General features: G+C 50.0%; 1 protein-coding gene across 2 annotated transcripts in view; it reads left to right on the top strand.

Annotated features, from left to right (window-relative positions):
* DIXDC1 (DIX domain containing 1) overlaps positions 1 to 24,817 on the top strand; it is a 136,520-nt gene that overhangs the window by 101,029 nt on the left and 10,674 nt on the right. For both annotated transcript variants that reach the window (XM_075328461.1, XM_075328460.1), the window contains 10 exons: positions 5,016 to 5,105; positions 5,193 to 5,246; positions 5,917 to 5,967; positions 7,126 to 7,230; positions 7,866 to 7,919; positions 8,490 to 8,582; positions 8,939 to 9,010; positions 12,503 to 12,592; positions 12,850 to 13,011; positions 14,377 to 14,443. In XM_075328461.1, the coding sequence (XP_075184576.1) occupies positions 5,016 to 5,105; positions 5,193 to 5,246; positions 5,917 to 5,967; positions 7,126 to 7,230; positions 7,866 to 7,919; positions 8,490 to 8,582; positions 8,939 to 9,010; positions 12,503 to 12,592; positions 12,850 to 13,011; positions 14,377 to 14,443 (838 nt within the window). The remainder of the gene's footprint in view (positions 1 to 5,015; positions 5,106 to 5,192; positions 5,247 to 5,916; positions 5,968 to 7,125; positions 7,231 to 7,865; positions 7,920 to 8,489; positions 8,583 to 8,938; positions 9,011 to 12,502; positions 12,593 to 12,849; positions 13,012 to 14,376; positions 14,444 to 24,817) is intronic.

The raw sequence follows: 24,817 nt of genomic DNA, 5'->3' as shown, positions 1-24,817 counted from the left end.
GCTGTGCTCTTTTCCTTCCGCTGTGCTCTTTTCCTTCCGCTGTGCTCTTTCCTTCCACTGTGCTCTTTCCTTCCACTGTGCTCTTTTCCTTCCGCTGTGCTCTTTTCCTTCCGCTGTGCTCTTTCCTTCCGCTGTGCTCTTTTCCTTCCGCTGTGCTCTTTTCCTTCCGCTGTGCTCTTTTCCTTCCGCTGTGCTCTTTTCCTTCCGCTGTGCTCTTTTCCTTCCGCTGTGCTCTTTTCCTTCCGCTGTGCTCTTTTCCTTCCGCTGTGCTCTTTTCCTTCCGCTGTGCTCTTTTCCTTCCGCTGTGCTCTTTTCCTTCCGCTGTGCTCTTTTCCTTCCGCTGTGCTCTTTTCCTTCCGCTGTGCTCTTTCCTTCCGCTGTGCTCTTTCCTTCCGCTGTGCTCTTTCCTTCCGCTGTGCTCTTTTCCTTCCGCTGTGCTCTTTCCTTCCGCTGTGCTCTTTCCTTCCGCTGTGCTCTTTCCTTCCGCTGTGCTCTTTTCCTTCCGCTGTGCTCTTTCCTTCCGCTGTGCTCTTTCCTTTCCGCTGTGCTCTTTTCCTTCCGCTGTGCTCTTTCCTTCCGCTGTGCTCTTTTCCTTTCGCTGTGCTCTTTTCCGTTCGCTGTGCTCTTTTCCTTCCGCTGTGTTCTTTTCCTTCCGCTGTGCTCTTTTCCTTCCGCTGTGCTCTTTTTCCTTCCGCTGTGCTCTCTCCTTCGGCTGTGCTCTCTCCTTCCGCTGTGCTCTTTTCCTTCCGCTGTGCTCTTTCCTTCCATTGTGCTCTTTCCTTTCCGCTGTGCTCTCTCCTTCGGCTGTGCTCTCTCCTTCGGCTGTGCTCTCTCCTTCGGCTGTGCTCTCTCCTTCGGCTGTGCTCTCTCCTTCGGCTGTGCTCTCTCCTTCCGCTGTGCTCTTTTCCTTCCGCTGTGCTCTTTTCCTTCGGCTGTGCTCTCTCCTTCCGCTGTGCTCTCTCGTTCCGCTGTGCTCTCTCCTTCCGCTGTGCTCTTTTCCTTCCGCTGTGCTCTCTCTTTCGGCTGTGCGCTCTCCTTCCGCTGTGCTCTCTCTGTGCTCTCTCCTTCCGCTGTGCTCTCTCCTTCCGCTGTGCTCTTTCCTATCACATTTGTGAGATACCGTTTTTTGGTGAAATGTGTAAATCACATCCAGATTAACAGGTTTTTCACAATGTGGCCGAAATAGCACCCGGAGGTGTGAACAGAGGATGCCGCTGCCGGGTGTTAAGTCATTGTAATTCATGAGAAGGCGTGCGGGTGCGGGGTGTATTGGGAGATAAGGCGCGGGCGTACCTTCTAATTATAATCCGGAGAGGACAGTAGCGTCATGGCCGCCATCGCATCTGTGGTGTGAAGCCGTAATTATCTGCTCACTTCATGGGGCTTTTCTGTTATGTGGCCACCTGCCATCCGTGTGCAGTGGGAGAACGGTGATGGGGACACGGAGGGGTCACTTATCTGCCCATGACGAGAGCCGAGCAATTATATGATCATTTTCATATTGATCGATGCAAACTGTATGGCCGTGATCAATCATTAGTACAACTTCTTGGTCCCCACATGGTTCACTGCCGATTGCGAGCCAATAATCAATCCAATCAGCCAATGAAGGGTGGGATGAGCACGTGATCGGCCAGTAACAGCCCAAAGGTGACTTTAGTGAAGCTGCATTTAAACTTCCAACACTAGGATGACAGCAGACCCACCGACTCCCACATAGACCATAGTTGTAAAAATTTCCAGGAACATGGAAGCCCCATCTCCAGCCACAGCCCACCCGGGAACAACTCCAGTCCACCCAGGACTTTCCCTTTCTGCCCAGGAATACACATTTATCTGGGTCAGCAACTATTGTAGACATGTATGCTCACTGTGGCTGAGCATGCATGTTATTTGAGAGGGGTCAGCCTCTAGCACTGATTTAGCTCACATCAGAATAAATGTGAATTCAGCTCTTGGGTGAGATGAAACACTACTATAAAGCAGCAGATATAACATTATCGAGCAGTACTGAGCAGTGTAGCTGTGAATTCAGCTCTTGGGTGAGATGAAACATTACTATAAAGCAGCAGATATAACATTATTGAGCAGTACTGAGCAGTGTAGCTGTGAATTCAGCTCTGGGGTGAGATGAAACACTACTAAAAAGCAGCATATATAACATTATCGAGCAGTACTGAGCAGTGTAGCTGTGAATTCAGCTCTGGGGTGAGATGAAACACTACTATAAAGCAGCATATATAACATTATCGAGCGGTACTGAGCAGTGTAGCTGTGAATTCAGCTCTTGGATGAGATGAAACACTACTATAAAGCAGCAGATATAACATTATCGAGCAGTACTGAGCAGTGTAGCTGTGAATTCAGCTCTTGGATGAGATGAAACACTACTATAAAGCAGCATATATAACATTATCGAGCAGTACTGAGCAGTGTAGCTGTGAATTCAGCTCTTGGGTGAGATGAAACACTACTATAAAGCAGCAGATATAACATTATCGAGCAGTACTGAGCAGTGTAGCTGTGAATTCAGCTCTTGGATGAGATGAAACACTTCTATAAAGCAGCAGATCTAACATTATTGAGCAGTACTGGGCAGTGTAGCTGTGAATTCAGCTCTGGGGTGAGATGAAACACTATTATAAAGCAGCAGATATACAGTCATATGAAAAAGTTTGGGCACCCCTATTAATGTTAACCTTTTTTCTTTATAACAATTTGGGTTTTTGCTATTTCAGTTTCATATATCTTATAACTAATGGACTGAGTAATATTTCTGGATTGAAATGAGGTTTATTGCACTAACAGAAAATGTGCAATCCGCATTTAAACAAAATTTGACCGGTGCAAAAGTATGGGCACCCTTATCAATTTCTTGATTTGAACACTCCTAACTACTTTTTACTGACTTACTAAAGCACTAAATTGGTTTTGTAACCTCATTGAGCTTTGATCTTCATAGGTAGGTGTATCCAATCATGAGAAAAGGTATTTAAGGTGGCCACTTGCAAGTTGTTCTCCTATTTGAATCTCCTATGAAGAGTGGCATCATGGACTCCTCAAAACAACTCTCAAATGATCTGAAAACAAAGATTATTCAACATAGTTGTTCAGGGGAAGGTACAAAAAGTTGTCTCAGAGATTTAAACTGTCAGTTTCCACTGTGAGGAACATAGTAAGGAAATGGAAGAACACAGGTACAGTTCTTGTTAAGCCCAGAAGTGGCAGGCCAAGAAAAATATCAGAAAGGCAGAGAAGAAGAATGGTGAGAACAGTCAAGGACAATCCACAGACCACCTCCAAAGACCTGCAGCATCATCTTGCTGCAGATTGTGTCAATGTGCTCGGTCAACAATACAGCGCACTTTGCACAAGGAGAAGCTGTATGGGAGAGTGATGTGAAAGAAGCCGTTTCTGCAAGCACGCCACAAACAGAGTCGCCTGAGGTATGCAAAAGCACATATGGACAAGCCAGTTACATTTTGGACGAAGGTCCTGTGGACTGATGAAACAAAGATTGAGTTGTTTGGTCATACAAAAAGGCGTTATGCATGGAGGCAAAAAAACACGGCATTCCAAGAAAAGCACTTGCTACCCACAGTAACATTTGGTGGAGGTTCCATCATGCTTTGGGGCTGTGTGGCCAAAGCCGGCACCGGGAATCTTGTTAAAGTTGAGGGTCGCATGGATTCAACTCGGTATCAGCAGATTCTTGACAATAATGTGCAAGAATCAGTGACGAAGTTGAAGTTACGCAGGGGATGGATATTTCAGCAAGACAATGATCCAAAACACCGCTCCAAATCTACTCAGGCATTCATGCAGAGGAACAATTACAATGTTCTGGAATGGCCATCCCAGTCCCCAGACCTGAATATCATTGAACATCTGTGGGATGATTTGAAGTGGCTGTCCATGCTCGGCGACCATCAAACTTACCTGAACTGGAATTGTTTTGTAAACAGAAATGGTCAAATCTACCTTCATCCAGGATCCAGGAACTCATTAAAAGCTACAGGAAGCGACTAGAGGCTGTGATTTTTGCAAAAAGAGGATCTACAAAATATGATTTTTGCAAAAAGAGGATCTACAAAATATTTGTCACTTTTATGTTGAGGTGCCCATACTTTTGCACCGGTCAAATTTTGTTTAAATGCGGATTGCACATTTTCTGTTAGTGCAATAAACTTCATTTCAATCCAGAAATATTACTCAGTCCATCAGTTATTAGATATATGAAACTGAAATAGCTGCTGCAAAAACCCAAATTGTTATAAAGAAAAAAGGTTAGCATTAATAGGGGTGCCCAAACTTTATGACTGTAACATTATCGAGCAGTGCTGAGCAGTGTAGCTGTGAATTCAGCTCTTGGGTGAGATGAAACACTTCTATAAAGCAGCAGATAGAACATTATTGAGCAGTGCTGAGCAGTGTAGCTGTGAAACCAGCACTGGTGAAACAAAACACTAAAAAGCAACAGCATCGAGGTCATTATACAACAATACACAGCAGTTTATCTGTGCATCCTGCTCTTGGATGAGATTAGTCACTACTATAACACAGCATGGAGAACATTATACAGCAGTACCAGGCAGTGTAGCTGTGAAACCAGCTCTGAGCGAAGAGTTAAAACACTTAGAAAGCAGCAGCAGTGTCTCTCTTTGCTCCTACCATCTCCCCTCTCCATAGACTTTAATATATGACTGCTGTAATCTGCTGTAATCTGATTCCTCAGTGAGCCGGCTGTTCTTGTCTTGAGAAGTGGCTCATAAGTGGAGTAAGAAGGTTTTTACATAAATAAAGTGTGTGGCAGATTCTGTAATAATTGGGGATGGACTTTACAATATAAAAGCGATACAATGTCTTTATTTTTTATTCTTCGGGGCTCAGGTCACAGAAATGTCCTATTTTACGGTTGACAATGGAGCTGTTTATCTTCACCTCCGTGTTCTCCGGTGACAGGCGGCTCCGCTCCCGTCCCCCCCCTTGGTTACAGTATTGTGTTTCCTATTCAGGCCTTACTGCTAAACGGATCCCTTCCCGAGGACGAACAGGAGAGCTTGTTCTGCCTGCGCGAGGACGGGGCGTGCCCGGAGGAACAATTGGTGAGTCCGCACCTCTCCTTACCACCCTGACCGCATACGCCCGGGCACCGCGCTGCTGGACGCCACTAATGAAAACTCTCCCTCCAGGTCATCATCAAAAGCCGTCTGGACCAAAGTATGAGCGAGAACCAGGCCCTGAAGGTAAGAGGGGGCTGCGAGCTCCGGGGGTCTCCTCTCCAGGGGGGATGGTAATATATATGTATCCATGATCCTACGACTGATGTGATACAGCACACAGTGGTGACGTAATGTCACCTAAATCTAGAAAAGACCCCTGTGTGAAAGGAGCACTAGTAACAATCTCAGCTCCATTCACTCTAAAGATGGTGGTCACGCGTGCTCACTAATGCTGGCATTGAGACCCCCTGTTCTTGAGACTGGTGGGGGTCTTAGCATCTCCAGCAATCATTCCGTAGCTGTTTGCAGCCTCCCTTATGAGGTGTAAAGGTTGGGGATGGTATTCTCACTTTTTGCCCTGTAAAGTCATGCCTGGTAACAATGCATAAAATGGGAGGGGTGGGGTGGGGGTGCTGCCGACAATCAGGGGGACGTCTGCGCATCCGTGATGTAAGGAAATATGATGTATAGACGTTATTTTGCACACAGATGATCGTTAGAACTTAATTTAAAGGGGATGTCCAGGATTAGAAGAGTAAATAATGCTGAGCTGCAATACCAGTCATGGCCTCTAGATAAGTGCGGTGCTGTTTCACCCCCCCCCCCCCCAAAAAAAAGAGCCCCTATTTTTTAATCCTGGACACGGCAATCGCTCACATCGATGAATCTCACGCATTGAATGTTGTCATTGCAGAAGGAGCTTCAGAGCTGCAAGCAGGACAATCGCAACCTGCAAGCGATAAAGGTGAGGAGGGTCCCGGCGGCGTCATGGAGGGAGCCTGATCCTGGCGATGTCACTGAGGAGCCGGCACTGGAGGGGCTAATCTCACTATTAATATGTGTGACTAATGCTATAATGGAATTTCGGGAGAAGCGTCATCTGCTTATTGGAGGGAGGGCGGCTGAGAGTGTAACGCCACATCTGCTGCCGGGGAGGGCGTGAGACCTCCACACACATAAGATGGCTGTGGACGCTTCATATCTGGACATCAGTGACTCTTTATATACTAAGCGTAAGGGAATCATAGTAAGGAAGTACGCACCGTTGCATTTTACAATCACGAAATTTTGTACAGACACTCCATTTGACTCAGGGAACGTCATAGACTATGTTTTGACGGGAAAATTTAACCCCGTGCTTTACAGTTACTCTCCAACAAACCTGCCTCCATTAAAGTCAATGGAGCTGGGAACTACAGGTCATTAATAGGAGCTGTGATTGGTTGCTATAGGCAACAAAGGACATTCATAGTATAACAAGCTTATGTGTGAGGTAATAAGATGTCGGTAGAGAAACAGAGAGAGACAGACAGGCACAGACAGAGTAAGAGGCAGACTGGGAAAGGGAAAGAGACAAAAACAAGGAAAGAGACAGAGACAAGGAAAAAGACAGGAAAAGAGACAGACGGGGAAAGAGACAGGCGGGGAAAGAGGCAGGGAAAGAGATGGGCGGGGAAAGAGATGGGCGGGGAAAGAGACAGGCGGGGAAAGAGATAGGCGGGGAAAGAGACAGGCGGGGAAAGAGACAGACGGGAAAGAGACAGACTGGGAAAAAGACAGGCGGGGAAAGAGACAGGCGGTAAAAGAGACAGGCGGGGAAAGAGACAGACAGACAGAGCTAGAGACAGACAGATACAGAGAGAGAGCAACAGAGAGAGACAGAGAGAAAGAGACAGACACGGAAAGAGACAGACACAAACAGACAGAGACTGGGAGAGAGACAGTTACTATCCCGGGCAACGCCGGGTGCTACAGCTAGTTACATATAAGGCAGACGGTGGGAAATAAAAATGCATCTAATGGAGTAAAGCGGTGCCTGGCGGCCTCCTTTGTTTATGGATGGCCCACATATTGCACAGCGCTGGTATTTCTGTACCACGTCCACGTCTCCTCTTCCCCGCAGGATGCGCTCCAGCAGAGGATGGCTCAACAAGAGGGCAGCGTGCTCCAGCTGAAGCAGGAACTACTGAGGACCAACATGGACAAGGACGAGCTGCACAATCAGAACGTGAGTATACGGCGAAACCGGGCGTTCTCCGGGGCTAGAGACCACCAGCGGGTGCACAAGACCCTCACCTAACTGTCCGGTCACCGCGTCATCCACCATAGAGAAATCAGAAATCTCGAACTAGGAAATGGCCAAAACTTTTATAAAGAGCCTGGGAGGTGGCTACAGACAAGGGGCAAGCAGTAGCCCGAATTTCCAAATAACTTAACTATCACAGTCCAAAGGAAAAGTGAAGATCTTGCCTGCAGCCAGTATCAGACCACTACTACCATTTCCCAAAAAGCCTTAGAAAATAAGTGTCATCTAATTGGCCGCTGTGGGCAATTTATTTGTCTTTTCCTTGAACTAAATCTGATAAATGCACACAGTCATTCCCATTTTTTTTAAATGGACGATTCCCCTTTAACAGCATTCTGCCAGCACAATAGGTGCTGGACGTTATCCCAGTGTGGATTGCCTTTGCAGATAGTTAGGTGGATTGTCCTTGTGTGCAGAAACAAACCACATTGCGATTCCCTGAAAAGGCAGACATGTCTGGAGTCACAGGAGAAGCTGATGGGAACCCCCAGTCTTTTTGGGAAGTTTTGGAAAGGCGAATTTGATGTAGACTGACTAACTTTTTTTTTTTTTCTTAGGTGGATTTGCAAAGAAAATTGGAAGAAAGAAACCAGTTTATTGCAGAATATAAAGTACGGCTTTGTTTATATATGAGTTGTATGAATGCAGAAAGTCCTATAGTCATATATTCATACAAGATAGGGCAGAGAAGGGGTTAATACTGCGCATCAGCCAAATGAAGACGTATAATGTTGATGAAGATGAGTATTCTTTTATTTCATAGGTCTACGCGTTTCTCGAAACGCGTAGACCTATGAAATAAAAGAATACTCATCTTCATCAACATTATACGTCTTCATTTGGCTGATGCGCAGCATTAACCCCTTCTCTGCCCTATCTTGTATGCTCATCCACGTGGGGCGGCAGCAGACGCCATTATCTCATGCGCACTAGTGGTTGTGACTGTCACAACTGATTCAGGTGAGTGTATATTTTCCAGGTATACCCCACTGATCACTTTGGTGTTACACTATCAGCGCTCCTTATTTTCAGATCTATAGTCATATATTGAGATACACGGTGTTACTGGGGTAAACACCTGACTATGGAGAGAGGAATCGCACGGTGGATTAGACCATTATTACCTGTGCATAGACGGTTACACGAGCCGACTGTACTGAGAAACCTCTTCTTTCCGGCAGAAAGAAATCACACAAAAGGATTGGCTCATACAGCAAATGCAAGGGAAACTGGACGAAGCACATCGAAAACTGTCCGAAGCCAATCATCAGAAGGTACTGAATGCAGGTCATATCAGTATTAACCCCTCATACACATAAGAGAAAACGTCAGCTGAACCTGTTCATTTCGGGGAGACAGGTTGACTCTGAAGGGCACAGTGTTTCACCAAAATACTTTGTCAGAGGACAGAAGGATCAGAATTATTTTTTTTCTCCAAGGAGATACGCTGTCATCAGATGGGTCTCCCAGCACCTTTCTCCACTGCTTCTATGGAAAGCACATGCATGCTCGGCCAAACTGAGCATGCAGGTATAAAGGGAGGGTCAGAAGAATTAGCTGTCGGCTGACGATTATCTAAGGTTTGTAGCCGCTAAAAATGAGGTCACCCTTCGTTTTTTTTTTCATGCAGAATGATCTCCAGAAAGAGTTAGACAACAGGAAGGTTCTTCTCCAGCAGTTCCTGAGCAGGGAGGACGACCAGGTACATCTCCATCGTCTCTTACCTGTATCTTGCTAGTCATAAGCATCTACTTCCTAAACAATTTAAAATGTCAGGCCGGTCCATATATGACTGTGGAAAGGGGTTTTTAAGACATCAGAAACTGCACGCACTTGTGCATCTGCTGTCAGAGGCGGCCGGACTCCCATAGAGAAGGTAGGGCGGGGTAATTATCTCTGCTATGCTGATCGCTGCATACACAGAGCTAACTGAGTGCTGTATACACAGTATAGGAAGCATTAATAAGTCGTCCTCCTCCCACCTTGGCGATCCTGTGATTGCAGTGAGGTCAGAACTGTGATTTTTTTTCCCCTGTAATTGGGTCTAATATACCAGCCCCGGTTACAGGGAAAATCAGTGATAAATAGAAATACTGTAGTAGAAAAGCCGTCGTATCCAGTCAGAATGTGAAGGCTGCAGGTGATTGTCTGCAGCAGTCATACGACACCCCCTCCCCTCCAGATGTCAGTGTATGGAGTCTGGCGGGGGACATGGTACTGAGTACGGGAAGCGGCGCTGACCCAGAAGGTGAATTAGAGTTTTTTTCTTACCACTCTGGACTCATCAATGTTTACAGTCGTGGAGAAAGCCTTGGACTTTCCTCATCCTGATACTACAAGTTATAGCAGATAATAGTATTGAGGTGCGTTTGTTCTCTGAGACAATGGACTCCCCGCTTTTTTTTTGTAATATGCTGCATGCACCGTCCATCCATCCAGCAACTGGGCAAGTGCAGGAATAATAACTGCCGCCGTCCTGTGCACCAGGTACATGTTCAGTGATAGCCCCCTCTTACACTAGGTCACTAGCCCCCTAACACTATAATAGTAGCCCCTTCTTACATTAGGTCAGTAGCCCCCTCCTCCATTAGGTCAGCAGTCCCCTCCTCCATTATGCCACTAGCCCCCTCGTCCATTAGGTCACTAGCCCCCTCCTTCATTAGGTCAGTAGCCCCCTCCTCCATTAGCTCAGTAGCCCCCTCTTCTCTTAGGTCAGTAGCCTCCTCCTCCTTTAGGTCAGTAGCCCCCTCCTCCTTTAGGTCAGTAGCCCCCTCCTCCTTTAGGTCAGTAGCCCACTCCTCCTTTAGGTCAGTAGCCCCCTCCATTAGGTCAGTAGCCCCCTCCTCCATTAGGTCAGTAGCCCCCTCCTCCATTAGGTCAGTGTCCCCCTCCTCTATTAGGTCACTAGCCCCCTCCTCCATTAGGTCAGTAGCCCCCTCCTCTAGTAGGTCAGTAGCCCCCTCCTCCATTAGGTCAGTGTCCCCCTCCTCTATTAGGTCAGTAGCCCCCTCCTCTATTAGGTCAGTAGCCCTCTCCTCCTTTAGGTCAGTAGCCCACTCCTCCTTTAGGTCAGTAGCCCCCTCCATTAGGTCACTAGCCCCCTCCTCCATTAGGTCACTAGCCCCCTCCTCCATTAGGTCAGTAGCCCCCTCCTCCATTAGGTCAGTAGCCCCCTCCTCCATTAGGTCAGTGTCCCCCTCCTCTATTATGTCAGTAGCCCCCTCCTCTATTAGGTCACTAGCCCCCTCCTCCATTAGGTCAGTAGCCCCCTCCTCTAGTAGGTCAGTAGCCCCCTCCTCCATTAGGTCAGTGTCCCCCTCCTCTATTAGGTCAGTAGCCCCCTCCTCTATTAGGTCAGTAGCCCCCTCCTCTATTAGGTCAGTAGCCCCCTCCTCCATTAGGTCAGTAGCCCCCTCCTCTGGTAGGTCAATAGCCCCCTCCTCCTTTAGGTCAGTAGCCCCCTCCTCTCTTAGGTCAGTAGCCCCCTCCTCTCTTAGGTCAGTAGCCCCCTCCTCCTTTAGGTCACTAGCCCCCTCCTCCTTTAGGTCAGTAGTCCCCTCCTCCTTTAGGTCAGTAGCCCCCTCCATTAGGTCAGTAGCCCCCTCCTCCATTAGGTCAGTAGCCCCCTCCTCCATTAGGTCAGTAGCCCCCTCCTCCATTAGGTCAGTAGCCCCCTCCTCCATTAGGTCAGTAGCCCCCTCCTCCATTAGGTCAGTGTCCCCCTCCTCCATTAGGTCAGTAGCCCCCTCCTCCTTTAGGTCAGTAGCCCCCTCCTCCATTAGGTCAGTAGCCCCCTCCTCCATTAGGTCAGTAGCCCCCTCCTCTCTTAGGTCAGTAGCTTCTTCCTCCATTAGGTCAGTAGCCCCCTCCTCCTTTAGGTCAGTAGCCCCCTCCTCCTTTAGGTCAGTAGCCCCCTCCTCCTTTAGGTCAGTAGCCCCCTCCTCCATTAGGTCAGTAGCCCCCTCCTCCATTAGGTCAGTAGCCCTCTCCTCCATTAGGTCAGTAGCCCCCTCCTCCATTAGGTCAGTAGCCCCCTCCTCCATTAGGTCAGTAGCCCTCTCCTCCATTAGGTCAGTAGCCCCCTCCTCCATTAGGTCAGTAGCCCTCTCCTCCATTAGGTCAGTAGCCCCCTCCTCCATTAGGTCAGTAGCCCCCTCCTCCATTAGGTCAGTAGCCCCCTCCTCCATTAGGTCAGTAGCCCTCTCCTCCATTAGGTCAGTAGCCCCCTCCTCCATTAGGTCAGTAGCCCCCTCCTCCATTAGGTCAGTAGCCCCCTCCTCCATTAGGTCAGTAGCCCTCTCCTCCATTAGGTCAGTAGCCCTCTCCTCCATTAGGTCAGTAGCCCCCTCCTCCATTAGGTCAGTAGCCCTCTCCTCCATTAGGTCAGTAGCCCCCTCCTCCATTAGGTCAGTAGCCCCCTCCTCCATTAGGTCAGTAGCCCCCTCCTCCATTAGGTCAGTAGCCCTCTCCTCCATTAGGTCAGTAGCCCCCTCCTCCATTAGGTCAGTAGCCCTCTCCTCCATTAGGTCAGTAGCCCCCTCCTCCATTAGGTCAGTAGCCCTCTCCTCCATTAGGTCAGTAGCCCCCTCCTCCATTAGGTCAGTAGCCCTCTCCTCCATTAGGTCAGTAGCCCTCTCCTCCATTAGGTCAGTAGCCCCCTCCTCCATTAGGTCAGTAGCCCCCCTCCTCCATTAGGTCAGTAGCCCTCTCCTCCATTAGGTCAGTAGCCCTCTCCTCCATTAGGTCAGTAGCCCTCTCCTCCATTAGGTCAGTAGCCCCCTCCTCCATTAGGTCAGTAGCCCTCTCCTCCATTAGGTCAGTAGCCCCCTCCTCCATTAGGTCAGTAGCCCTCTCCTCCATTAGGTCAGTAGCCCCCTCCTCCATTAGGTCAGTAGCCCCCTCCTCCATTAGGTCAGTAGCCCTCTCCTCCATTAGGTCAGTAGCCCTCTCCTCCATTAGGTCAGTAGCCCCCTCCTCCATTGGGTCAGTAGCCCCCTCCTCCATTAGGTCAGTAGCCCCCTCCTCCATTAGGTCAGTAGCCGCCTCCTCTCTTAGGTCAGTAGCCCCCTCCATTAGGTCAGTAGCCCTCTCCTCCATTGGGTCAGTAGCCCCTGTGTGTACAAATTCCTTAATTGTTTGTCTGTAGAATTGTATTTCTGGTGTTTTCTTTATGCTGTGGCTTTGATGTCTCCAGGTGAATAGTTACATCAGTCACCCGCCACAGACTAATGGATTCCTCCAGACGTCCGGCAAATGTCCTACCCGAGACCCTGCGCCTCGCACGGTGGGTATCACTAGTGATGGGGAAATCAAGTGATTACACCGATGACACTGTAAGACCGCAGTCTCCAATCTGTGTGAAACTACAACTCCCAGCATGCCGTGCAGTCACGGGTTGGAGACCAGGCCTTTTACTGGACAATAGTAACCCCTGCTGGTTATGATGAAGAACGTGTGATATTGAAGTCTGGAGCAGTCAGATTGTGTCATTGGTGGAATATACACTGTGTACACTGACATGATCCAATCCTGTCTGTTTAGGCTAATGATCTGCAGTTGGTCCGCGATGCTCTGCGTAGTCTAAGAAATAGCTTCAGTGGTCATGACCCGCAACATCACACTATAGACAGCCTGGAGCAGGGCATAGCCAGCCTGATGGACAGACTGCACGCCATCGAAAACCAGAGGAGGCAGGACAGGAAGGTAAGATGTCATGTAACGTACGTCCATGTGCAAGGCGGGAGTGATATAAAATATACACAAGCATAAATACACATAAACATACACACACTCACATAACAACACAAACACACACACACACATAAACATACACACATAAACATACACAAAAACATAGACATACACACACATGAAAACATAGACATACACACACATAAACATACACACATAAACATATATACACACACATAAACATACACACATAAAGATATATACACACACATAAACATACACACATAAACATATATACACACACATAAACATACACACATAAACATACACAAAAACATAGACATACACACACATGAAAACATAGACATACACACACATAAACATACACACATAAACATATATACACACACATAAACATACACACATAAAGATATATACACACACATAAACATACACACATAAACATATATACACACACATAAACATACACACTCACATAAGAACACAAACACACACATAAACATACACACATAAACATATATACACACACATAAACATACACAAAAACATAGACATACACACACATAAAAACATAGACATACACACACATATATACACACACATAAACATACACACATAAACATACACAAAAACATAGACATACACACACACATATAAAAACATAGACATACACACACACATATAAAAACATAGACATACACACACATGAAAACATAGACATACACACACATAAACATAAACACATAAATATATATACACACACATAAACATACACACATAAACATACACAAAAACAGACATACACACACATGAAAACATAGACATACACACACATAAACATACACACATAAACATATATACACACACATAAACATACACACATAAATATATATACACACACATAAACATACACACATAAACATACACAAAAACATAGACACATAAACATATATACACACAAAAACATACACACATAAACATACACACATAAACATATATACACACATAAACATACACACATAAACATATATATACACACAGATAAACATAGACATAAAAACACAAACATACAGTATATATACACACAAAAACATAGACATACACACACATACAAACATATACACACATAAACGTACACACACTCACATAACAGCTGCTGCAGAATCTCTTGGCAGACAAATAGAGAAGGTTTCTTGTTAAGAATCACAATTGCCTGTTGATTAATAAACCAATTCCTATCCAAGAGGTTCTGCAGCAGCTCGGGTAAGGTCCTGATTTTTTCTCTTTTAAGAATTATTTTCCCATGTTTACATAAAAGTTGTCATCTACGGTTTTGTGTCACTTCTCCATAATTAGGCACGAGGAAAGCTGTCTGGAAATAAAGAGTTAAATGAATACAGAGACTCGTGGCCTCCAAACTCAAGTAAGACGGTCTGGAAGGACGAGGTTGTGTGAGTCTGTGTGTGAGAGCGTCCGCACCTCGCTGTGCTCCCCAGAGTAATAGGGAAGGATGCAGGTGTCATTAGTTATGTGTCAGCCCTGCATCTCTGGGCTGTGTCTGATCCAGGAGATTTGTGCTGTAAGGAATATATTTGGGAGGGTTTATCCCCGTCCTTATCTCTACCAGGGTGATGATAATCTGTGGTGAGCTGAGGCTTATGGCTAAGAGGCTTCACTGGGACTAATGTTGAGGCCGACACCTGATAACAGCCCAGAGCATTATCCTCCTCCACAATCTGTACAGGGGCACAATGCAGTCAGGGGGTAATGTCCTCCATCACCAATCCCAGACTCCTCCATGAGACGCAGATAGAGCAGTGCGATCCATCACTGCAGAGAACACGTCTCCTCCAGAGTCCAGCGGTGGCAGCTTTACACCTCTTCATCCGATGCTCGGCATTGTGCTTGGTGATGTACGGCTCAGCATTGTGCTTGGTGATGTATGGCTCAGCATTGTGCTTGGTGATGTATGGCTCCGCATTGTGCTTGGTGATCTATGGCTCGGCATTGTGCTTGGTGATGTACGGCTTGGCATTGTGCTTAGTGATGTATAGCTCCGCATTGTGCTTGGTGATGTATGGCTCGGCATTGTGCTTGGTGATGTATGGCTCGGCATTGTGCTTGGTGATGTACAGCTCAGCATTGTGCTTGGCGATGTACGGCTCAGCATTGTGCTTGATGTACGGCTCAGCATTGTGCTTGGTGATGTATGGCTCGGCATTGTGCTTGGTGATGTCCGCCTCAGCATTGTGCTTGGTGATGTACGGCTCAGCATTGTGCTTGGTGATGTACGGCTCAGCATTGTGCTTGGTGATGTACGGCTCAGCATTGTGCTTGGTGATGTATGGCTCGGCATTGTGCTTGGTGATGTCCGCCTCAGCATTGTGCTTGGTGATGTATGGCTCAGCATTGTACTTGGTGATGTATGGCTCGGCATTGTACTTGGTGATGTACGGCTCAGCATTGTACTTGGTGATGTATGGCTCAGCATTGTACTTGGTGATGTATGGCTCAGCATTGTACTTGGTGATGTACGGCTCGGCATTGTACTTGGTGATGTATGGCTCAGCATTGTGCTTGGTGATGTATGGCTCGGCATTGTACTTGGTGATGTACGGCTCGGCATTGTGCTTGGTGATGTACAGCTCAGCATTGTGCTTGGTGATGTACAGCTCAGCATTGTGCTTGGTGATGTACAGCTCAGCATTGTGCTTGGTGATGTATGGCTCAGCATTGTACTTGGTGATGTATGGCTCGGCATTGTGCTTGGTGATGTACGGCTCGGCATTGTGCTTGGTGATGTACGGCTCGGCATTGTACTTGGTGATGTATGGCTCAGCATTGTGCTTGGTGATGTATGGCTCAGCATTGTACTTGGTGATGTATGGCTCGGCATTGTGCTTGGTGATGTACGGCTCAGCATTGTGCTTAGTGATGTACGGCTCGGCATTGTGCTTGGTGATGTACGGCTCAGCATTGTACTTAGTGATGTACGGCTCGGCATTGTGCTTGGTGATGTACGGCTCGGCATTGTGCTTAGTGATGTACGGCTCGGCATTGTGCTTGGTGATGTATGGCTCAGCATTGTACTTGGTGATGTATGGCTCGGCATTGTGCTTAGTGATGTACGGCTCGGCATTGTGCTTGGTGATGTACGGCTCAGCATTGTGCTTGGTGATGTATGGCTCGGCATTGTGCTTAGTGATGTACGGCTCGGCATTGTGCTTGGTGATGTACGGCTCGGCATTGTGCTTGGTGATGTCCGCCTCGGCATTGTGCTTGGTGATGTATGGCTCGGCATTGTGCTTAGTGATGTATGGCTCGGCATTGTGCTTGGTGATGTATGGTTCAGCATTGTGCTTGGTGATGTACGGCTCGGCATTGTGCTTGGTGATGTATGGCTCGGCATTGTGCTTGGTGATGTACGGCTCGGCATTGTGCTTAGTGATGTACGGCTCGGCATTGTGCTTGGTGATGTACGGCTCAGCATTGTGCTTGGTGATGTACGGCTCAGCATTGTGCTTGGTGATGTATGGCTCAGCATTGTGCTTGGTGATGTATGGCTCAGCATTGTGCTTGGTGATGTATGGCTTGGCATTGTGCTTGGTGATGTATGGCTCAGCATTGTGATTGGTGATATACATCTGCAGCAGCTACTCGGCCATGAAGCTCCCGGCAGATGCAGTGTTTGTGCTGATGTTACCAGAGGAGGTCTGGACTCTGCAGATATGGGGTCAGCAGAGCGGTGGTGATTTTCTTCCCTCTGCTCCTCAGCACTCGGCCCCTGCTCTGTATTGTAATGGCATTTCTTTATCGTTCCTTTGGGAGACCCAGACCATGGGTGTTTAGCTTCTGCCTCCGGAGGACACACAAAGTACTACACTAAAAAGTGTAGCTCCTCCCTCTGAGCTTATACACCCCCTGGTGAGCAGACCCAGCCAGTTTATCGCGTTGTGTTCAGGAGGTCATACATCCACACATGCATTCTCATATGATTTTTCCCTTTTGGAATGAGTTTGAAGATTGCGGGTCCACGTCTGGACTCCCGGCATGTCCCTTCTCACCCCACTGTGTCGGCGGTGTTGTAAGGTTGATTCCTAGGCTGGAGCCTTACATGCCGCGCTCCTTCACCATCCCTCCTGGGCTCTGGCTTGAAGTGGGAGCCAGCACGGTCTCCATGCCTGGCAGGAGACCGGTCTCCATCCGCAGCCCTTCAGGACCCTGCTAGACCGGAGCACTCATCCCCAGGGACCTGGCCCTGCGTCTCAGCAGCTAAGTACCTGAGGCGTTTATATTTGGGGGTCCCTGTGCTGTATTGTTTGAGGAGAGTGTGCTTGTTGTATTTACTGACATTTCCGGCGGGTTCTCTAGCTATCGCCCGAGAACCGCGCCGATGGTGCCTGCTCGTCGGCCGCACCGCTCAAATTTAGGCCCCGGCTTCGCCGGAGGCCTAGTTTCGTTTTCACTGCCCTCACATGTCACTCATGCAGAGGGACAGCGCGGCTCCGCCCAGCGGCCGTTCTACACAGGGGAGGGACACTCCTCACTGCAGTGTGTGTCTCCTCCCCTGTAGGTCTCTATGGCCCTCCAGATCCCGCTCTTCATGCAAGTCACGCCCCCTCTCTTCGCTCCGGCGGCCATTTTCTCAGCGTTCACTCAGCGCTGGTCTCTGCATCCCTGCTGAGGTGCTGTGTTTGGGGGTCTGGGCTTCGGGATCTGCAGGGCACACAACACCGCTCTGCACAGCACAGCGGTCTGGTAAGCCACAACCGGTTCTGGTTGTGGACCTCTGATATACTCTCTGGGGGTCATTCTCTGGCAGAGCCCCCACTCCAGCAGCATGTCTCACACGAGGAGCAAGGCCCCAAAGCTGTATTCAGTATGCACTGCATGTAAGCTCCTGCTGCCTGAACCGAGCACATATCCACATTGTGATGCCTGCTCTAACCTGACAATGCCTCAGCCTGGAGTCGCCCCCCCAGTGGTCTCTCCGGCTGCTCCGGCTCCGGTGGCTGAACCCCCGGCTTGGGTAGAATCCTTCTCTAGGTCTATCTCCCAGTCTTTTGCTGAGTCCATGGTACAGCTGTCCAGGACTTTGCTGAACATGTATCAGCCCCTTTCACACGGTGCCTCTGCTGCTAGGGGTCTCTCAGCGGAGCTCACAGAGGATTCATCATCTGGTCCCAGACCCCGTCCTCCTAAGAAGAGACGCAGGGTTCCCTCTCTTTCCTCGTCCCGCGGCTCTGTTTCAGACGCTGACTCGCGGGACGAGGAGGATGCCTTTACAGGGGGCTCGGAGGTTAACTCCATGTACCCCATTGATCTGTCCGAAAGTGAATCAGATCTTAGTGACTTGATTGCGTCCATTAATTCTGTACTGGATCTCAATCCGCCAGTATCAGAGGAGCAACCCTCTCTGGCAGAAAAGCACCAGTTTACCTCGCCTAAGAGGACAAGGAGTGTGTTCTTTAACCACTCCAGTTTTCAGACCGCTGTGTCCAAGCCTAGGGCCTGTCCTGACAAACGCTTCCCAAAGCGTAGTTCTGATGACCGTTTTCCCTTTCCACCTGAGGTGGTCAAGGAGTGGGCTCATTCCCCAAAGGTAGACCCCCCGGTGTCTAGACTCTCAGCCCGGACCGTTGTATCAGTGGCTGATGGCACTTCACTTAAGGATTCCACTGACCGCCAGGTTGACCTTCTGGCCAAATCCGTGTATGAAGCTGCGGGGGCCGCGTTTTCTCCGACTTTTGCAGCAGTGTGGGCTCTTAAGGCCGTCTCTGCTTCTCTGGAGATGATGCATTCCCTCACCAGGGAATCTATGCCCGAAATGGTTGCCTTAACTTCCCAGGCTTCAGCTTTTTCATCCTATGCCATGTCTGCCATGCTGGAGGCTTCTCACCGCACTGCGGTGGCTTCGGCTAATTCCCTCGCTATCCGCAGGATCTTGTGGCTTCGAGAGTGGAAGGCAGATGCTTCTTCAAAGAAGTTTCTTGCTGGGCTCCCTTTTGCTGGGTCCAGGCTGTTCGGAGAACAACTGGATGAAATTATTAAGGAAGCTACTGGTGGGAAGAGTACTTCCATGCCACAAACCAAAGCCAGGAAACCTGCCCAGGGTAGGAATCAGTCGAGGTTTTGCTCCTTTCGTTCCTCCAACTGGTCATCCTCTAAGCCCTCGGCCTCGTCCACTAACTCAGCCAAGGACCAGAAATCCAACTGGCGCCCAAAAGCGCGTCCGCAGAAGACCGCAGGAGCTGCTGCCACCAAGGCAGCCTCCTTGTGACTATCTGCCCGCTCCAGCGATGTCCTTAGTCGGTGGCAGGCTCTCCCACTTTGGCGACGCTTGGTTTCAACACGTCTCCGATCAGTGGGTGCGGGATATCCTCTCCCACGGCTACAGGATAGAATTCTCTTCCAGCCCGCCAAACAGATTTTTTCTCTCAACTCCCCCCTGCTCCAAGGCCGCCGCCTTCTCGCAGGCCGTGGCATCCTTGCAGGCCAACGGAGTAATTGTACCGGTTCCCGCCCGGGAACGGTTCAGAGGTTTCTACTCAAATCTCTTCCTAGTCCCCAAAAAGGACGGTTCCTTCCGGCCCATCCTGGATCTCAAGCTTCTCAACAAGCATGTCCGGGTGCGGCATTTTCGCATGGAATCTCTGCGATCAGTCATTGCCTCAATGACCCAAGGAGATTTCCTGGCGTCCATCGACATCAGAGATGCCTATCTGCATGTGCCAATTGCAGTTTCTCACCAGCGTTGGCTGCATTTTGCAATCGGAGAAGATCATTTCCAATTCGTGGCTCTTCCCTTCGAGTTAGCCACAGCCCCTCGGGTATTCACCAAGGTCATGGCAGCAGTGATTGCGGTTCTGCACCTACAGGGGTTGGCAGTGATTCCTTACCTGGACGACCTTCTAGTCAAGGCTTCATCCAGCGCAGACTGTCAGCGGAGTGTCTCGCTCACTCTCGCCACTCTAGCCCAATTCGGGTGGCTTGTCAATCTGCCCAAATCCACTCTGACTCCGACCCAAGAACTCACGTACCTAGGGATGCAATTCGAGACTCTGCCGGCACTTGTGAAGCTGCCCTTAGTCAAACAGCAGTCCCTCCATCTGGCGGTGCGCTCTCTGCTGAGGCCCCGCCGTCATTCCCTCAGGCGTCTGATGCAGGTGCTGGGTCAAATGGTGGCCTCCATGGAGGCGGTTCCCTTTGCCCAGTTCCATCTGCGTCCTCTGCAGCTGGACATTCTCCGCTGTTGGGACAAGCGGCCTTCCTCCTTACACAGGCTAGTGGCTCTGTCGCCACAAACCAGGAGCTCTCTTCAGTGGTGGCTTCGACCCCTCTCCCTGTCCCAAGGGCGCTCCTTCCTGGCCCCGTCCTGGGTGATTCTCACCACGGATGCCAGTCTATCCGGCTGGGGAGCGGTATGTCTCCACCACAGAGCACAGGGCACTTGGACTCCGTCCGAGTCAGCCCTTTCAATCAATGTGCTGGAAATCAGAGCTGTGCTCCTAGCCCTCGTAGCCTTTCACCACCTGTTGGCGGGCAAGCACATCCGAGTCCAGTCAGACAACGCGACAGCGGTTGCCTACATCAATCACCAGGGCGGGACACGCAGCCGCCTGGCAATGTTGGAGGTACAACGCATCCTTCAAAGGGTGGAGGACTCGGTTTCCACCATATCCGCAGTCCACATCCCAGGCGTGGAAAACTGGGAGGCAGATTATCTCAGCCGTCAAACCGTGGACGGTGGCGAGTGGTCTCTGCACCCGGCAGTGTTTCAGTCAATCTGCCGCAAATGGGGCACTCCGGACGTGGACCTAATGGCATCCCGTCACAACAACAAGGTTCCTGTTTACGTGGCTTGCTCCCACGATCCTCAGGCATTCGCTGCGGACGCACTGGTTCAAGACTGGTCCCAGTTTCGTCTGTCCTACGTGTTTCCCCCTCTAGCGCTCTTGCCCAGAGTCCTGCGCAAGATCAGAATGGAGGGCCGTCGAGTCATCCTCATTGCACCGGACTGGCCCAGGCGAGCTTGGTACCCAGACCTGCTCCATCTGTCCGTAGAGGTGCCGTGGCATCTCCCGGACCGTCCAGACCTTCTCTCGCAAGGTCCGTTTTTCCGCCAGAATTCTGCGGCTCAGATTGACGGCGTGGCTCTTGAGTCCTGGATTTTGACGGCTTCTGGTATTCCTCCTGAAGTCATCTCCACTATGACTCGGGCCCGTAAGTCTTCCTCCGCTAAGATCTATCACAGGACTTGGAGAATTTTCCTGTCCTGGTGTCGCTCTTCCGGCCATCCTCCTTGGCCTTTTTCCTTGCCGACCCTTCTGTCTTTTCTACAGTCCGGTCTGCAGCTAGGACTGTCCCTCAACTCTCTCAAGGGACAAGTCTCAGCTCTGTCAGTGCTGTTCCAGCGGCGTCTCGCCCGGCTGGCTCAGGTGCGCACCTTCATGCAGGGCGCATCTCACATCATTCCACCTTACCGGCGGCCCTTGGATCCCTGGGACCTCAATTTGGTTCTCACGGTTTTGCAGAATCCCCCCTTTGAGCCTCTTAGGGAGGTTTCCTTGTATCGTCTTTCACAGAAAGTGGCCTTTCTGGTGGCCATAACTTCTCTCAGGAGAGTCTCTGATTTGGCTGCGCTCTCTTCGGAGTCACCTTTTTTGTTTTTTCATCAAGACAAGGTGGTTCTCCGTCCGACTCCGGACTTTCTTCCTAAGGTGGTCTCTCCTTTCAACCTTAACCAGGACATTACCCTACCTTCATTTTGTCCGGCTCCTGTTCATCGCTTTGAAAAAGCGCTGCATACCCTGGATCTGGTGCGTGCTCTCCGGATCTATGTGTCTCGCACCGCTGCACTTAGGCGGTGCGCTTCTCTTTTTGTGCTGACCACAGGTCGGCGCAAGGGTCTCTCGGCTTCTAAGCCGACCTTAGCCCATTAGATTAGATTGACCATTTCGGACGCCTACCAGAGTTCTCAGGTGCCTCCCCCGCCGGGGATCAAGGCACATTCGACCAGAGCTGTCGGTGCCTCTTGGGCTTTTAGGCACCAGGCTACGGCTCAACAAGTCTGTCAGGCTGCCACTTGGACTAGCCTGCATACCTTTTCGAAGCACTACCAAGTGCATGCTCATGCTTCGGCAGATGCGAGCTTGGGCAGACGCATCCTTCAGGCGGCTGTCGCCCATTTGTGAAGTTAGGCTCTGCCTACTTCTTAGTTTTTCTGTTTCTTTCCCACCCATGGACTGCTTTGAGACGTCCCAATGTCTGGGTCTCCCAAAGGAACGATAAAGAAAAAGAGAATTTTGTTTACTTACCGTAAATTCTTTTTCTTATAGTTCCGTATTGGGAGACCCAGCACCCTCCCTGTTGCCTGTTGGCAGTTTCTTGTTCCGCGTGTTATCACCGGCTGTTGTTGTAGACAGAGGCTCCGGTTGTTCCGGTTCTTGCTCTGTTCTACTTGTGGGTGGCTATTCTCCTTCAGCTTTTGCACTAAACTGGCTAGATCTGGTTATCCAGGGGGTGTATAGGCTCAGAGGGAGGAGCTACACTTTTAATTGTAGTACTTTGTGTGTCCTCCGGAGGCAGAAGCTAAACACCCAATGTCTGGGTCTCCCAATACGGAACTATAAGAAAAAGAATTTACGGTAAGTAACAAAATTCTCTTTTTCTCTACATCGTGGTTGAGTTGCTGCGGTTCCTTCCACTTCTCAATAATATCACTCACAGGTGATGGGGAAGATTCCGGAGGAAGAAATGTCATGAACGGACTTGTTACCTCAGGGGCTCCTATTACAGGATGCGCTGGTATCAGTGACCTGTGCACCACCAGCTGCATGGTAGATAAGGCAGACAACAGGCGCGGGGGTGTCATACATTGGGGGTTGAGTGGCTGGATATTACACACTGGGGGGGGGTGAGGGGCTGGATGTTATACACTGGGGGTGAGGGGCTGGATGTTATATACCGGGGGTGAGGGGCTGGATGTTATACACTGGGGGTGAGGGGCTGGATGTTATACACTGGGGGGTGAGGGGCCGGATGTTATACACTGGGGGGTGAGGGGCTGGAGGTTATACATCGGGGGGGTGAGGGGCTGGATGTTATACACTGGAGGTGAGGGGCTGGATGTTATACACCGGGGGGTGAGGGGCTGGATGTTATACACTGGGGGGTGAGGGGCTGGATGTTATACATCGGGGGCGAGGGGCTGATGTTATACATCGGGGGGTGAGGGGCTGGATGTTATATACCGGGGGGTGAGGGGCTGGATGTTATATACCGGGGGGTGAGGGGCAGATTTTATACACCGGGGGGTGAGGGGCAGATGTTATACACCGGGGGGGGGGGGGGGGAGGGGCTGGATGTTATACACTGGGGGGTGAGGGGCTGATGTTATACATCGGGGGGTGAGGGGCTGGATGTTATACACCGGGGGTGAGGGGCTGGATGTTATACACTGGGGGTAATGGGGCTGGATGTTATACACTGGGAGTGAGGGGCTGGATGTTATATACTGGGGGTGAGGGGGCGGATGTTATACACCGGGGGGGTGAGGGGCTGGATGTTATACACTGGGAGTGAGGGGCTGGATTTTATATACTGGGGGTGAGGGGGCGGATGTTATACACCGGGGGGTGAGGGGCTGGATGTTATACACTGGGAGTGAGGGGCTGGATTTTATATACTGGGGGTGAGGGGGCGGATGTTATACATCGGGGGGTGAGGGGCTGGATGTTATACACCGGGGGTGAGGGGCTGGATGTTATACACTGGGGGTGAGGGGCCGGATGTTATACACTGGGAGTGAGGGGCCTGGATGTTATATACCGGGGGGTGAGGGGCAGATGTTATACACTGGGGGTGAGGGGCCGGATGTTATACACTGGGGGTGAGGGGCTGGATGTTATACACCGGGGGTGAGGGGCTGGATGTTATACACTGGGGGTGAGGGGCTGGATGTTATACACTAGGGGTGAGGGGCTGAATGTTATACACTGGGGGTAATGGGGCTGGATGTTATACACTGGGGGGTGAGGGGCCGGATGTTATACACCGGGGGTGAGGGGCTGGATGTTATACACCGGGGGTGAGGGGCTGGATGTTATACACTGGGGGTAATGGGGCTGGATGTTATACACTGGGGGTGAGGGGCCGGATGTTATACACTGGGGGTGAGGGGCTGGATGTTATACACTGGGGGGTGAGGGGCCGGATGTTATACACTGGGAGTGAGGGGCCTGGATGTTATACACTGGGGGTGAGGGGCTGGATGTTATACACTGGGGGTGAGGGGCTGGATGTTATACACTGGGGGTGAGGGGCTGGATGTTATACACTGGGGGGTGAGGGGCCGGATGTTATACACTGGGGGTGAGGGGCTGGATGTTATACACTGGGGGTGAGGGGCTGGATGTTATACACTGGGGGTGAGGGGCTGGATGTTATACACTGGGGGTGAGGGGCTGGATGTTATACACTGGGGGTGAGGGGCTGGATGTTATACACTGGGGGGTGAGGGGCCGGATGTTATACACTGGGGGTAATGGGGCTGGATGTTATACACTGGGGGTGAGGGGCCGGATGTTATACACCGGGGGTGAGGGGCTGGATGTTATACACTGGGGGTGAGGGGCTGGATGTTATACACTGGGGGGTGAGGGGCCGGATGTTATACACTGGGGGTGAGGGGCTGGATGTTATACACTGGGGGTGAGGGGCTGGATGTTATACACTGGGGGTAATGGGGCTGGATGTTATACACTGGGGGTGAGGGGCTGGATGTTATACACTGGGG

Source organism: Anomaloglossus baeobatrachus, chromosome 11 (assembly GCF_048569485.1).
Source record: "Anomaloglossus baeobatrachus isolate aAnoBae1 chromosome 11, aAnoBae1.hap1, whole genome shotgun sequence".
NCBI classification, from domain to species: Eukaryota; Metazoa; Chordata; class Amphibia; order Anura; family Aromobatidae; genus Anomaloglossus; species Anomaloglossus baeobatrachus.
The sequence above is the reverse complement of the archived record's forward strand: the minus strand, read 5'-3'. Positions and strand labels throughout refer to the sequence as shown.